At 36.9% G+C, this 17115-nt stretch overlaps 1 protein-coding gene across 1 annotated transcript in view; it reads left to right on the top strand.

Annotated features, from left to right (window-relative positions):
* The window catches only part of LOC129453464 (uncharacterized), a 127753-nt gene extending 114380 nt beyond the window's left edge, over positions 1–13373 (top strand). Inside the window, exons 7-15 of the mRNA XM_073862359.1 lie at positions 6069–6330; positions 6414–6553; positions 6676–6937; positions 7021–7160; positions 7283–7544; positions 7628–7767; positions 7890–8151; positions 8235–8374; positions 11054–13373. Of these exons, the coding sequence (XP_073718460.1) occupies positions 6069–6330; positions 6414–6553; positions 6676–6937; positions 7021–7160; positions 7283–7544; positions 7628–7767; positions 7890–8151; positions 8235–8374; positions 11054–11187 (1742 nt within the window). The 3' untranslated portion in view covers positions 11188–13373. The remainder of the gene's footprint in view (positions 1–6068; positions 6331–6413; positions 6554–6675; positions 6938–7020; positions 7161–7282; positions 7545–7627; positions 7768–7889; positions 8152–8234; positions 8375–11053) is intronic.
* Positions 13374–17115: the final 3742 nt, after the last annotated feature.

Below are 17115 nucleotides of genomic sequence, written 5' to 3'. Positions count from 1 at the left end.
AACACTTACCCCCAGCGAACGCTGCCTCCGCGTGCTCGATGCCCAAGCACGAAAGACAACGCTCGTGACCGTCCTTCGGACCCATATACTTCCCGCATCCAAGATCACACGGACGAAAAGCCATCCTGAAAAGGACGCTAATCTCCGAATATACGAGAGAGTGGCTGCCTTTAACAAGGCACAAAGCTCTCTTGTATCACTCTTTTAGGGAAATTCACTCAGATGCTCAGTTGATGATGCGCACAGGGAAAGGCAACGCACACACTAAACTCAAAACAAAAAGATGCAGAGCCTGTGGAATACTGCGAAGCGTCCGCTGTGGTACTGCCAGTCCAACCAACTTCCGCAATCGATCCCAACAGAGTAAAGTAGCTTCTCAGTAGCAGATACTGCCGGCTTTCGAAGCGATAAAAAGCTGATTTCCCTATTTGCACGTGCGCCTTATATACGCACCTGGCGGGGCGGCGCCAGCATTATGCAAATATCTCAATGCCAAGTTCATTGGCGTTTTAGTAGTATTCGAAGCAGATTGGTCTCTCTAAGCGAGTTCCCAATTCGTCGGTCACGACGTGACGTCGTAGTGACCGACTGAAAGGGAACTACAGTATGTATACAGTATACAAGAATGTGAGGACAAATTAATGTATACATGTTTGTTTGTGGTTTATTAAGAAGTTAACGGTATAATCAAAATAAAAATGAAGGTCAGTGGGACATTTTCAGTTTATTTGGAAACAAACCATATTCAAAAACTTAACTTGTATAAACTAAGAAACTGATACACAACATAGCTGTAAACTTCATGTGGTTACCATATAACTTTATGTCGAAAAAGTGTTTTTTTCCACTTCATAGTTTTTTACTAATGAGAGGGATGCAGACCTGTAAGAGAGTTATAAACAGCTGTTAGCATAAATTGTCCACAGAAATACCCTTACATACATGCATAACTGATGGGTAAATATCACTGATAACACTACATTCAGATAAACTATCATGTACATAAACTAAATTCAGAACATCTCAGATAAACAGATGTTCTGATTAATTATATAAAAAGCTGTTTTCAGATGCCCATCGACTGATTGTCTAGCTTCTGTTTTTAACAATGTTTTAATGCGTTTCTGTAAGCGCGTATGAACTTGAAAAACACATCACATATGGCGTCCATGTGCGTGAGTACTTGCGTCTCCTCGCGCGTAAACAATGCGGTGCTGCGTGTAAAGCGCAATGTATGGAATCATATTAAAGCACACACTTAAAATATCCTGTAGTGCAGCCTTACTGAAAGTTAAAGGGTACATGATAGTGAATTGCTGTGTCTAAACTGCATGGCATGTAGTGAATTATCCGCCATTACGTAAGTTAATGTTACACGCGTCTTTGTGTCCTCATTTGTAAACAATTGCCTATCTCAATCCGTAGCCAGCAGCAGACTGCTGAACTCATATATGCAAAAACATATGGCCAAATTAAACGGAGACAGTGTGAGAAATGTCAAAGTGTTTTCCAAAAACAAGTTAAAAATAATCCAAAAATAGCAACAAAAAAAACATGTCCAATAAAGAACAAAAATACAAGGAAATATATTCAAAAGTCTTCCAAAGTAAGTTCAAACCAATGTTACAAAATACCAATTCAAAAACAGGTTCAAAAAATTCCCAAAAATAAGTAAAGCAAAATACAAAAAAATGACAGAAAATACAAGAAAATACCTGCACCCTTCTGGCCACACTTCACAGCAGCAAAAAAAACTACTCCAAACACACACATTTATACTGGCGGCCAGCGCCATTTTCCCCATGGGGAGGACAACTCACAGAAAACACTAAACACAATTCCCATAGACATTAACTTTGTAAAAATGTATTTGATCACAATAAAACCATAGATATGTGAGTGCATGTGTTTATTGCTCTATGCAAACACATGTTTTAATCATTATCTTATGAGTATGGGATAATGATATGCCTAAAATAACTTTTATATAACCAGAGCGCTCAGAAATACATTTATTGTGTAATAAACACATATTCACAGTTGGTTTTAAGGTGTCATTAGATTAAAACAGACCCAGAATATGAGATGAAAATGTCTTTAATCGTTTAAAAGTTTCTTAATGGCCGATATGTGCACGCATCCGTGTATGTTCTATTGTAAACGCCGGAGCCCCTATCTTTAATGGCTTGAACAGAACCCTCTGCTTGAAAAGCTTCACAGATCTCGTGAAGCGAATCAGCTTTTATTTAGTTAAAATAAATAGGCTTTAGTCTAAAGAATTGTCGACCTACGGTGGGTTTGGTACAATTCATTGCTTAAATATAACCGTGCTGAATATTTCATTAAATAATTTTGTACTGTACAAACTTTTAGATCCTGCAGTGTCTCCCCTAAAATAGGGTCTGGTGCTCTAACTAAAATCTAAAATAAACCTTTTAGTTATTGTCAATGGGGCTGAATTACACTTATTTTACCAACACAGAGTTTTAGAAACAGTACGGTCCACTGAACACCACCGCTGTTCAGACACACTAGGGCCGCTGGGTGATAACGTATGGCGAGGAGAGACTCATAAAAACTGTCCGTCCAGAACCCGACCGCACAAAACAACAAACTTTTTTTTTCACATCAATAAATATGACGAGCACTCGCAAAACTAGAAACATACACTGGAATACCATGTTCAAGAAACCTTTTATTTGACAATGCGTACCGTGTTACATTATATCGTAAATACACATGTACACACTTGGATATTAGATGACATTAATGAATTCAAACCAGTAGAGGGGCTGAAATGTCTTAAAACGTTTAAAAGGTTCTTAACGCCATAAGAGCGCATCAGCGTACGTTCTCTGGCAACGGTGGTTCGCGCATTCATGTGTTTTAATCAGAGACTTGATTAAAGAATTCCCTAAATCTAAAATTAACCCTTATTTTGTCAGAGCGGACAGAATTACATTTATTGTGTAATAAACACATATTCACAGTTGGTTTTAAGATGTCATTAATTTAAAACAAACCCAGAAGATGATATGAAAATGTTTTTAATCGTTTAAAAGTTTCTTAACGGTAGATATGAACACGCATCCTCGTATGTTCTCTATTGTAAACGCCGGAGCGCGATCTAATGGTGTGATCAGAATAGTATGCCTGAAAAGATTAAACTTTTATTTAGTTTAAAATAAAAAGCCTTTAGTCTAAAGAATGTGTTATTGGCGGCCCCCGGTGGTTTTGGCACAGTTCATTGCTATACCCATGCTGAATATTTCATTAAATAATTTGTTACAAGCAAATGCTTTATTTTGACAGAGTGACCATATTACACATTACCACAGCGGTTTTAAAAGACACTAGTTTACAAGCAGCCCCCTAATGTGAATTATCTCAAACACCCAGACGCTCACAGAGCAGCTTCTGTTTGAGGCTGATCAGAAAAATATAGCTTATAGTTAAATAGATAATAGCAGATTTAAGTTTAACCAGTTACAACTAAACTATTTTATTCTTGTGTGACTTTAAAGAAGTCTCTTGACAAAACAAACGTATTATCAAGTTGTATTTATAAGATACACGCATTCAATTCACCTAAAATCTAAAATAATACTTTATTTTTGTCAGAGCAGACAATATAAGACTCTTTGTATAATATACACATATTCACACATGTTTTAAGAAGCCTTTAATTAAAATATAATATTAAAAATAAACCCCTAAAATGGGGTGAAGACGTCTTAAAAACATTTAAAAGTTTATTAACGTCAGATATAAATTCTCTGTCACCATCGGTGCACGTATACACATGTCTTAATCAGAGACTTGGTTAAAGAATCCCCTAAATCTAAGGCTATGTCCACATGAAGCCAGTGCATTCCCTATCCGATCATTTTTTTTCCTTGCTCTTAAAAAATAATCCGTAAAAACGAAACCACTGAAACCGGTGTAGTATATATGCCGGACCAGTATGGGGCGCTGTAATTCTGCCACAGATATACACTATACACGGAGAAGAAGACTTTGAGCATGCGCATAACCAACGTATGGTGTTGTCCATTATCGCTTGTTGGTCACCACCATTGCATAGAAGCAATAGATTTTGCTGTAATAAAGCTAGTAGGCTTTAGTAGCTTCTGTAGCACGAACACAATCACGTAATCCGCCGTTATTGTTGTTGCCGTTATGTGTGACGCTTCCGACACGTGATGTGATGACGTTTTCGCTTCACAAAATATACGGATTGGCTGTACAGACGAAACCGCAAGGGTGTCGGTTTCAGATTTATCCACTTTAGGACCCGGTTTCAAAAAATAGCGGATTCAGTCTCCCAAAACGCCGGATCCGTGTGGATGAAACGCCAATACGATAACAAATTTATACGTATACAGTGATTTGCGTCTCCGTGTGGACAGCACCTAAAATAAACTCCTATTTTGCCATAGTGGACAGAATTACATTTATTAAGTTTATTTTAAAATGGCAGATATGAACGCTCACCCGGCGTTTTGTCAGGCACCGCTGGAGAGTGATCTTTAATATGCGTGAAACTATAGAGCAGGTCATGAAAAGATTCACGGTCCTCATGAACCGTTTAAAATTTTATTTAGTTTAGACTTTCGTCTAAAGATTGTAGTATTGACGGTGCCGAAGGTTATGGCTTAGGTCAATGCTTAAACTATACACGTATACGGAATATTTAGTTAAATAACTTGTGATGTTACAACCAAAAGTTTTAATCAGAGCCTTGTTCATGATTTGTCTAAATCTAAAATAAACATTTACTTTTTGTCAGTGTAATGGTGAATTATTTTACCAACATAGAGTTTTAGAAATCTTTACTCGTTTACAACACGCACCCGCTGTGAGACACTCAGTGGTGAGACGCGCACGGGCTAGAAAGGAGGGAGGGATGGAGGGGGAGAGAGACGCTGGCGGCAACTGTCAAACACGACCTGTCAAAACACCATCTGTCAAGGGAGTCATAAAACACAATCTGTCAAAACACCATCTGTAAAGGGGTCATAAAACGCCATCTGTCAAGGGGTCATAAAACACGACCTGTCAAGAAACCATCTGTCAAGGGTGTCATAAAACACAAACTGTCAAAACACCATCTGTCAAGGGGTCATAAAACACAAACTGTCAAAACACCATCTGTCAAGGGGTCATGGAACGCCATCTGTCAAGGGGTGGTCATGGAACACGAACTGTCAGGACACCATCTGTCAAGGGTGTCATAAAACACAAACTGTCAAAACACCATCTGTCGAGGGGTCATAAAACACAAACTGTCAAAAAACCATCTGTCAAGGGTCATAAAACACGACCTGTCAAAACACGACCTGTCAAGGGGGTCATAAATCATTAGTTTGACTCAAACCAAAACACCCGTGAACTTCAGGCGCATGCAGGTACTGTGATTGACAGGCAGATTTTACACAGCCCTGCGCTGATTGGACCAAATGAACCGGGAGCGGTGGATTTTTGCAAAACAAATAACAGGCTCTAGGTGGAGCTAGAAGCGCGGGGTTTTTTCTTAAACAGTCTAATTTATGTTGTTCTATCGGAGCGTAGTGTTGGTTTCAGTGAATATGATAAAAAAAATAATCAAAAATGTTGCCGACCGCATCTTTAACTATTATACGCCTACTTAAATCTGTTGACTATATTCTGTTCCATTCTGAGATGTATAAATACTGTGCAGATTGTTTAATAAACCAGTATATGTTTTGAATCTGCACCTTGGTGTTCGATCATTTCATCTGCTCTCTGACCAGATTCCTGCGCTCTCTCGCTGCAAACTTTGATAACGGATTGTGATAACTGACATTGATAATTGATATCTTAGACCTTAAAAAACATACATCTAGGCTTAAGAATAATTACGTGCTAACAGTGACTATACGTAGTTTACATTAAATTAATCAAGTGTAAAAGTGTAATTTACTATTTGATTACTAAATGTTTAACACACCTCTTATACCCCGTCTTTATTTTAACCCCTAAGCCTGCACATCCCCACATGAGATCTATTAATGGTGTTGGTCTCATTCTCGTTTCATCTTTTCTAGATGATTTGGCATTAAGAGGACGGGCTGTACAGTCATCCACAGGATATGGTTGGGTAGCATCAAATGCCATTGACAATTCACCCTTCACCTGCACCCATACTGACACATCTGATAACCCCTGGTGGAGACTGGATCTTCTGGATTCTTACTACATCTCTAGAGTTGTCATCACTAACAGAAAAGACTGCTGTGCGGAGCGACTCAACGGAGCAGAAATTCGTATGGGAAACTCTTTGGAAAACAACGGCAACAATAATCCCAGGTGAATTTATTGATGCTGTTAAAATATGTCAGAGAAACCTCTCAATTTTACAGAGGATTATATAGTTGTTGTTTTTCTATTAGATATGCTGTGCTAAATGGTGTGGCAGCGGGTCAGTCTGTGTCTGTGTCCTGTCACAATACGAACGGACGATATGTGAACGTCATCATACCTGGAAGTTCAAAAATTCTTTCTCTTGCTAAAGTGGAGGTGTATCAGGCAGGTACGGTCGTTCCATTAGTATAAAGTCTAGTCAACTTTAAAGCTTATTAACTCCTAAGCCTGCACATCACCACATGAAATCTGTTAATAGTGTTGGTCTAATTCTCATTTTATCTTTTCTAGAGGATTTGGCATTAAGAGGACGGGCTGTGCAGTCATCCACAGCATATGGTTGGGAAGCATCAAATGCCATTGACAATTTACCCTTAACCTGCACCCATACTGACACATCTGATAACCCCTGGTGGAGACTGGATCTTCTGGATTCTTACTATATTTCTACAGTCGTCATCACTAACAGAAAAGACTGCTGTGCGGAGCGACTCAACGGAGCAGAAATACGTATCGGAAACTCTTTGGAAAACAACGGCAACAATAATCCCAGGTCAAGTTATTGATGTTTTTAAAACATGTGAGAGAAACCTCTCAATTTTACAGACAATTATATAGTTGTTGTTTTTCTATTAGATATGCTGTGCTAAATGGTGTGGCAGAGGGTCAGTCTGTGTCTGTGTCCTGTCACAATACGAACGGACGATATGTGAACGTCATCATACCTGGAAGTTCAAAAATTCTTTCTCTTGCTAAAGTGGAGGTGTATCAGGCAGGTACGGTCGTTCCATTAGTATAAAGTCTAGTCAACTTTAAAGCTTATTAACTCCTAAGCCTGCACATCACCACATGAGATCTATTAGTGGTGTTGGTCTAATTCTCATTTTATCTTTTCTAGAGGATTTGGCATTAAGAGGACGGGCTGTGCAGTCATCCACAGCATATGGTTGGGAAGCATCAAATGCCATTGACAATTTACCCTTAACCTGCACCCATACTGACACATCTGATAACCCCTGGTGGAGACTGGATCTTCTGGATTCTTACTACATCTCTACAGTCGTCATCACTAACAGAAAAGACTGCTGTGCGGAGCGACTCAACGGAGCAGAAATTCGTATGGGAAACTCTTTGGAAAACAACGGCAACAATAATCCCAGGTGAATTTATTGATGCTGTTAAAATATGTCAGAGAAACCTCTCAATTTTACAGAGGATTATATAGTTGTTGTTTTTCTATTAGATATGCTGTGCTAAATGGTGTGGCAGAGGGTCAGTCTGTGTCTGTGTCCTGTCACAATACGAACGGACGATATGTGAACGTCATCATACCTGGAAGTTCAAAAATTCTTTCTCTTGCTAAAGTGGAGGTGTATCAGGCAGGTACGGTCGTTCCATTAGTATAAAGTCTAGTCAACTTTAAAGCTTATTAACTCCTAAGCCTGCACATCACCACATGAAATCTGTTAATAGTGTTGGTCTAATTCTCATTTTATCTTTTCTAGAGGATTTGGCATTAAGAGGACGGGCTGTGCAGTCATCCACAGCATATGGTTGGGAAGCATCAAATGCCATTGACAATTTACCCTTAACCTGCACCCATACTGACACATCTGATAACCCCTGGTGGAGACTGGATCTTCTGGATTCTTACTATATTTCTACAGTCGTCATCACTAACAGAAAAGACTGCTGTGCGGAGCGACTCAACGGAGCAGAAATACGTATCGGAAACTCTTTGGAAAACAACGGCAACAATAATCCCAGGTAAAGTTATTGATGCTGTTAAAATATGTCAGAGAAACCTCTCAATTTTACAGAGGATTATATAGTTGTTGTTTTTCTATTAGATATGCTGTGCTAAATGGTGTGGCAGAGGGTCAGTCTGTGTCTGTGTCCTGTCACAATATGAACGGACGATATGTGAACGTCATCATACCTGGAAGTTCAAAAATTCTTTCTCTTGCTCAAGTGGAGGTCTATAAAGCAGGTACGGTGGTTCTTAGTCTTGCTGAACCATTAGCTTAAAGTCTGGTCAACTTTAAACCTTACTACAGAACAAAATGGCGGCACCCTGCTCGGCTGCGGCCACAGTGGCTCCCAATAGTATCAGACATATAAAAGGAAATAAGCCACTTAGACAAGTGAGTTCAGCAGTTTATATGCAGCATAGCAGAGCAAAACTAATATATGATCGTCATTTTTGTTAAAACTACATAAAGTATGCAGTTCAGGGATCACTCGGGACACTCTGAATAGCCTCAGACTTCTACGACAGCTAGACCCAGCCGCCTATGAAACAGCGGAGTCTCCCATAGGCCCCAGTCGCTGCCGGAGAAGATGGAGGCGGTGCGATAGGAAACGATTGCGTGGAAGCCGGGGAGGATTAACAGCTAAGCTAAAAGCTAACCCATGCAGAACCCCGCTTCCATCCATTCTGCTTGCAAATGTCCGCTCTGTGGACTATCTAAAGCTGGACCTTTCCACTAAACGGGAGATGAGAGAATGTTGTGCAATAGTTCTGACAGAAACATGGCTAAACCCTTCTGTTTCAGGTGACGCGAGTATAGAATGGCTAACAATGTTCAGGTCAGATAGAAGCTGTGTTCTCAGTGGAAAATCATGGTGTGGCGTTGTGTGTATTTACACAAACAACAACTGGTGTAATAGTGCCACATAGGGCTGGGCCGGTTTGGATTTTTTCTTACCGCAGTCGGTAATCAACAAATTCCCGCGGTTTTGCGGTTTATTGGCAAGACAACGAGTTAAATAACATGCATGACTTATTTATGTTCAATAAACAACATGTGCAAATTACTTAAGGAACATGTAAAGTGAATATTATTTCCTTCCACATTTCTTCAATTTCAACATTCAACAACTTGAACAATTAATATTATCAGTTAAAAAAAATTTAACCCATTGTGCGTGTCCACACGTACGTGCCTACAGACATTTCTCCACTTTTCTATCCTTAATTTATGAATGGCCTGTAAATGACGCAAATTATTGCTGCCCTGATGGTCTGGTAAAATAACCATTTGTATGAGAAATCACTTGTACTGCATATGTGTCCGTGCTTGAGTATAGATTGGAAGCTGCCGTCTCCGTGCGTGTGCGCAAAATGACATGGTCTGTCTCGCGCGCGCCCGGGCGGTCCGCGTCTGTCTCGCGTGCTCGGGACCGCTTCTGTTCTAGACACTTACCATAAACATCTGTCTTTTTCCACAAACGGAGAAAGAAGACGCAAAAGCAAAACTTGCTGTGTGTACTGTGAAATGTGTACTGCTGTAGAAATGGCCACTGTGGTAGGCTAGATGAAAAAGAGACAATCTAACCTCTTTGGATATTAATCCTCGGACTGATCGCGTGCTCTTTATGTTGCGCGACAATTTAATAATGCATGAAACCTGATTCTGTTGTTGATCTGTTGCAGCTGTTTGCACATTCAAATTAAATAAAATGTTTGTATTGCTTTTACTGAGTCACAGACAACGTCACCCGTATTTCTACTCAATGACAATTTAATATTAAAATCATATCAGTTAACATTTAATGTTCATAACAAGCTGCGGTTGTTTAAAAGCTGCGTGTATAACATCCCCACATAAACACACAAGTGCAGGCCAATGTTTCAAGTTTTTTTTTTTTTGCGGTTATGACGGTGAGGGGCTCAGTCCCGCGGCATGGGTCACGTGACCGCGGTATGGCGGTAATGCGGTTACCGCCCCAGGCCTAGTGCCACAGTGGTGTCAAGTCATTGTTCTCTGGATGTAGAGTTTCTGTCTATTAAATGCAGACCTTTCTACCTGCCTAGAGAATATACAACTATCATTATTACACCAGTGTATAGCAGTGTATATTACTACCGGTGGTAGGCTCTGTAAGAACATGGATCACAATGGGGTGTAAGAGGTGCCCAAAAGTGCCCAGTCTTTGTGCCATTCAACATGATCAGTCATCTTTATAAACTGAAAGCCCAGGTTCAGGTAAACATGGTATTGTCCATCTCACAGTAAAATGAAAATGTATTACACTGCAAATACCTTAAAATAATAATTTAACTAAACTTTAACACAAAAAACCCAGAAAATTATGCATGTACAAAACAGCATGCATAATAGTGCTCATTAGTACTTTACTCCACTTTTTGATATGAAAAAGCAGTATTTCGTACATTACTGCTTACTTAAATATCACTGTTTACACATTTAATATCGGGGGTCCCTGCTCCATGCATCTCTCATCCCAAGGGGTCCCTGCCCTGAAAAACGTTGAATACCCCTGCTGTAGATTATTTATTTTGTTTTTATTTGCTCTTTTTTGTTTCTATATTAAGAGTTATATGACTATTAGATGATGTCTGAGCTCTTGACTTCTTTTGTTGTTGTAGTTCAGTTATTATACACTTCAGTTTAAAAGACTAGCAGCTTTAGATTTATGAAACATCATTAAACCATTTATTTCTTGATCATATCCGTGATATTATTACAGGGGATTTTCTTATTATAGAGAGCTTCTGATTTAACAAACATTATAGCATTATAATCTCAATAAGATACTCAAAAACTACAATCATTGACTGAGATCATCCCTCAAAGATGTTTCTCACTGCTGCTTCCTCTCTAAACAACTACTGATTTGATCTCTCATCTCTGTTTTTTTACAGCTTCTGAGAGAGAAGATCCAGTGGAGACGAGAGCAGATCTAGTGGAGATGATGGGAGAAGATCCAGTGGAGACGAGAGGAGATGATCCAGTGGAGATAGAGATTCAGCCGTTGTTGAATAATAGCAGTCAGTAGCAAAACAACAGAATGATTGACTGAGATCATCCTTTATTTAAAAATGTTCAACACTGCTAATTCCTCTCTAAACAACTTTTGATTTTATCTCATCTCTGTTTCTTACAGCTTCCAAAGGAGAAGATCTAGTGGAGAAGAGAGGAGGAGATTCAGTGGCGATAGAGATGCAGCCATTGTTGAATAATAGCAGTCAGTAGCAGTGATGTGCCTTCACAGTAACATGAGTAACATTACAAACACATCAGCATCACATCACTTATAACATCACCCTTATATCATCGAGGTCAAAAATATGGGCTGATAGACCAGAGGAAAAGATTTCTTTTTGATTTGCCATTTACATCCTTTGGTGTGTATTAGTACATGTTTACGATATGCAAAAGGTATAAACCCCAAAGTAAACGATGACGCGAGTTATCTCCAATGTAAAACTCTTCTCTTGTACTACAACAAACACACGGATTGTAGGCAACAGTTTACTTCCTGGGCCGGTTGACGTGGACAAGACCGACATTATCATAATTCTTCCTGCTTTGACTCACACCCGTTTTCATATTTAAAGAATTGACTACTAACTAAATCATGATTCAAACATGAGTTTTGTGCAGTGTAGAGTAGCGCTTGTTGTTTGTCGTTTTAATGTTTTAGTATCCTTACCTTGACAATCTGTTACGTTCTGCTCAAGCCACGCTGGCAAATTTGAGCTTGGTCATCTGCATTTTCTGGATCAGATTCGACTCACATTGATAAGGTAGTAAAGACGATATTGACTCCGGTCAGTATTGCATTGGGAGTTGAACTTTAACAGTGTTATAAAAACAAAAGCCTAACTTCCTCATGTATATCCAGGGTGCACATAACTTGTGCGCATGCGCAATTTCTTAAAGGTGCTTTTGCGAACCAACATTGCTGGAATTTTGTTACGCAGTTACCTAATTTACTGCAACATAAGGGATTTCTCAGTGCTTCATTGGTAAGATAATTATTACAATGTGCTAAAATAAAATGTATTGGTAGCAGCGATGCAACAGTCACTGGCCCGATTTGCCAATTTAAATATTTAAGCACAAAAAGATGCGAAACAGACCTCAATACTTGATTCACTATAGCTTGAACCCAATCCGCATTTTAAGGCAGCATGCAAGTTAAAGCAAATAAGAAAGACAGCATGCAAATACCAACAGAGTTTATAATTTTAACAAAAAAAAGTCAGAATGCCATAATTATAGTAGTAAAAGTCTTTTAAATAAATAAATAAACATTAAATGAATATAAGAAGTTGAGAAATATAATGCGTGTGTAACATTATATTGGATCAGTGCACTTAAAAATGCTTGTTACCTAACCGAGTGTTACTGTACAATGAAGACCCAGCCTTGGGTTAAAAACAACTCAGCATTTTTAGATTGCATAAACCTGTAGCTGTTTTTAATGTTAATTAAACCACAAACAAAGAAAATCACAATTTCTTTGTCTTGACTGAATAACTTTTGTAACTTTTTAATAAGAATTTATTTAATTTACACCGTAAAGACTATGCAGTATTATCTGATTACTTTAGTTAGTTTCTGTATTAAACCTGAAAACATATGAACAGCACTCTTTATTTCATTTGTATGTTTGTTTCATTTGTATTTATTTGTGCTATTGCTCATAATTTTATATTTTTTTATTACGGACCATTAACATGCCTTTAACAATATTTTACATTTATACGAGTTACGCTAGTAGTTACATATGAAGGGTTAAATGAGTTAAAACAATAACCAGGCATTTTTTATGCATATCATCATCTACCATGTTTTAACCAAAGAGATATGGCGAAGAGATTAGTCAGTAGATTAGTGATGACAGCATGTAGGATGTCTATGCCATGAATAGTGTGATTACCAAGCAACATCTCCAGAGAACCAGGACAAAAAAGTTGTGCACCCCTGTGAATATCTATCATATGTACTACAGCAGTATTTCACTGACTGATTTTTGTCTTTGTTGATATTAGTTGTCATTAAATATCTCTGTCCCTGTGTCCTAGTATGCATACTTCACTCATATACAGTATGCAAAACAATAATTGGTTTAAATGAGTAAATGTTAATCTGCAGATTAAACGGTGTGTTGTTGTCACCCTGATGATCTTCACTTCTTTTCAATCCCATAATGCCACAGGGGCAGAGGAGCCATCATATTCAAAAAGTAAAACATATATAAATACCTGTGAACTGGACTCAGGTGACTGTTTTGTAGTTGTGTTATGTTCCTGTAGTTTAATTGATAGCTTGTGGCGCTAGCAGCAGCTTTAGGTTTAATTTCTCTCATTGGTTTATCAATATTAGCAAATATACCAAAGAATAAATGCTTTATTATTTTCAAAGGTAATAACGCACATTATTTCTGTGTTTAAATTGCATTTACAGCAAGTTTGTATTATTTTAGCCTTTTTAAGCTTTGCCAAATGTTTATATTCTAAACTCTGTGCCTTTTTTATTATTATTATTATGTATCCATAATTGCTATAGCAAATATCTACTAATATACATTTTGTTATATATTAGCCTGATATTTTTATATCTCAGACTTTGTCATTACATTTATACAATCTGTTTTGTTTTTTATTAGTGTGAACCTGTATGACACATTGATTTATAGCACTTAAAGGGACACAAGGCAGCATTTTTATGTTAATAAATCATTTTCGTAAGTCGGTATATGGTTAAATGACTCATTACATGACGAATGAAGACTCTCTCGCCCGCCCCTACCGTCTGTAGGAAGAATACCCCACTTGCAAGTTCGCTGTATCCGACCCGGTGTCCTTCAGTCTCGTAAAGTCTCAGATATAAAAAGCATTTACTCCCAGACACTAGGGGGAGCTAGAGAAATAATACTCGGACTTGCCTTGTGTCCCTTTAATTCAAAGCATTTCAATTCAAATTTACTTCAATCTCTTTTAGTTTGTTCTTCTCTGAACATTATGGGTCGGTTTCCCAGACAGGGATTAGATTAGTTCTAGACTAAAATGTATGTAAGAGCTGTCCAAACTGAAAACAACTTGCACTGACATATCTTGAAATACATCAGTGCCCTTTGTTTTTCCTCAAAATGCACAAAAGTAATGTTTTAAATAAGGCATGTTTGTTAAAACTAGTTATATTGGATAATTAAACTGAGGCCTAGTCCTGTTTTAAGATAATCCCTGTCTGGGAAACCGCCCCAAGTGTATTGTTACAATTTTAATATGATAATCTTTTGTTTTTATTGTAAGTGTTTGTTTAAATGATTTTTCTTTTTTTTTTGTTATTTTGTACTGGAAAGCGCTTTGTATAGCCCATGTTGTGTGAAAAGTGCTTAATAAATAAATTAAACAAATAAACAAATCCCTTCTGTTATAATCCTCATTTGCAATTTGTTGAATAATATCATCTAATTAAAGTCAGAGTGCTGTTTTATTTATGTGAGACATTTTATATTCAGTCTTAGTGATATTACACAATAATCATATTGGTGTAATTGTTTAGTTTTACCATTTAAATGTACAGAATATTAATTTGTATAGGCAGATTGTGAGTACAGTTAATGCAGAGTTATTTGAACTCCAGTGTAGTTTTGTTTTTGGAAAATATATTTATCTATTAAAAACTTTGTCTAATTTATTTAATTTATAATAGCTTCTTATACACGTGTATTGTTTTAATTGGCTTGTCAATAATATTATATTATTAATTTGTTTTGAACACTAGATGGCGCAAAAGTCATTTGTATTGCGTATTGACGTCAATTCAAAATATATTTGTTACTGCTGTTCGTTTATTTGACCACAACGAGGCGCTATAAACAAGGGTCTCCAACCTTTTTGTGAGCAATGGCTATCACAATGGATAAAATAATCTGGAGGACTACTTTTTTGATTTAGTCAAAACCTTTTTCTTTACTTTTTGGTAGTATTTTTTACTTGTTGATATGTTTTATCATTGTTTAAAATGTTAACATGCATAAAATAAGCAAATAGATGGTGTGCTTTGGTGGGCAACTTACAGACTCCGTGTGGGCAACCTGATGCCCATGGGGCACCATATTGGAGACCACTGACCTAAAGTAGTAAGCGAAGGCATTCATTTGCGTAGCATTCTATGCTTATTTCTCACATTTATTTAAGCTAATTGGTTTATTTTAGATGATTCGCTACATTTAAACATTTTGTTAAAAGCTACAGTTTAATTATATTTCTCTTAAAGTACACAAGTATAAGATGCCCTACATGAATGACAAGAACTAATATAGTCTATATTAAAATAGCTTTCCCTATATTTCAGTATGAACTCGCATGTTGCACCGTTTTGTGAATCATTAAAATAAGTAATTTCAAAGCTCGATTCAGGCACCACCAGTCACAGTTTTCACAAACTTCATCCACAATACATAGCGACAAAATCTGATAAAGTATGCATGATTATGAACAGTACCAGCAGCGGTGATGTGCCTCCATTGTAACATGATCATAATAACAAACACATCAGCATCATGTCACTAGCAGTATAACACTTTCATATCAATGAATTAAGATGTATCTGTATGTGCATGGTGGGACAGGTTTGCAGTTCACACTGACCTACAGACAAACTCTGATCTTTGTTTATGTAAATATCAGATTTTTTTTTTTGTTACTAAATACAGACAATGTGTACATATGTAATATTTGTAATATATGTAATATCTTTTACAGTCAAATAAGCTGAAATATGAATGCAAATAATCAGACTACAAATTGTGTGTTAAACAGTATTGTATGTAATTTTTTAATTTGGATAACATTGTATTTTATAAAATATATAAATAATGACTTTAACACGATATAGAGGAATTAAAACAGATTTTTAATCAAACACTTTACAGATCAATAAATGATGAGATCTAATAAAGTCTACATTAAAATTATTATGTTTCAGTATGAACTCTCATGTTGCACTGTTTTGTGAATTGTAACTTACCCTTACAATAAATTTACCATGATTTTACTACAGTTAAAACAAAAAAAACATGGTTACTTGTATGGTTAGTTTTGTGAATAGTAATCAATACACCAAAAAACATGCTTATTTTTCACAAGCTTCATCCACAATACATAGTGACGAGATCTGATAAAGTATGCATGATTGCATTAAAGGGTGCATCCCAATTTGAAGGTTGGATCCTTTAAAGGGTCCTATATCTCAAAAGAAAAGGTAGAAAATTGTCAAACGGGACAGTATACTATAAAAAAGTCATAATATGTACCATTTAGGTACAGAAATGTAGGCCTACAGTGGCGATCAAAAGTGAACACATTGCAGAATCTAATTTTTTTACAAAATTAAAATTTGTTTTTAATTTTGTCTCCCCCTTATAAGTTATTTTAAATGAGAAATGTTTACAAAAAGTTTGCAACACAGAATAATAACAGAATGACCTAGTTTCCATACACCAGTTTTTTAATATGGCACGATATCTGAAAACAATGACCGTTTTTATATTCAGGTATACAAAGATGCTAAAAAGCTCAAATTTTGCAGGACCTAGAGGATTTTTCTGAAGATCACTGGAAAGTTTTACAGCTCAGGCCAAACAAGAAACCTTTAGACAGCTATCACAAAACATACAAACTGTTGTTGAGTAACGTTGTGGAGTATTAAGAATATTTAATGAATCAACATTGACTTTATTACACACAAACATACAAGAATTTCTGTATGATGTAAACAACAAAATCAAGTGTATTAATAAAAAATGTGGTAAGATAAGTGTTGCTGACATATTTTATATATTCACTGCATATACATACAGGCAGCATCCTATCACTGGCAACAAATGAGCTTTTCTCTCTAATTATCGTGGTATTTGAAATTTTTTTGTTGGTTTCTCTGACAACAATGCAACATCTCTTTGGAAAAT

The sequence above is a fragment of the Misgurnus anguillicaudatus genome, chromosome 23, assembly GCF_027580225.2.
Source record: "Misgurnus anguillicaudatus chromosome 23, ASM2758022v2, whole genome shotgun sequence".
Taxonomy (NCBI): domain Eukaryota; kingdom Metazoa; phylum Chordata; class Actinopteri; order Cypriniformes; family Cobitidae; genus Misgurnus; species Misgurnus anguillicaudatus.
Note: the sequence above shows the minus strand (reverse complement) of the source record. Positions and strands in the feature narration are given on the sequence as shown.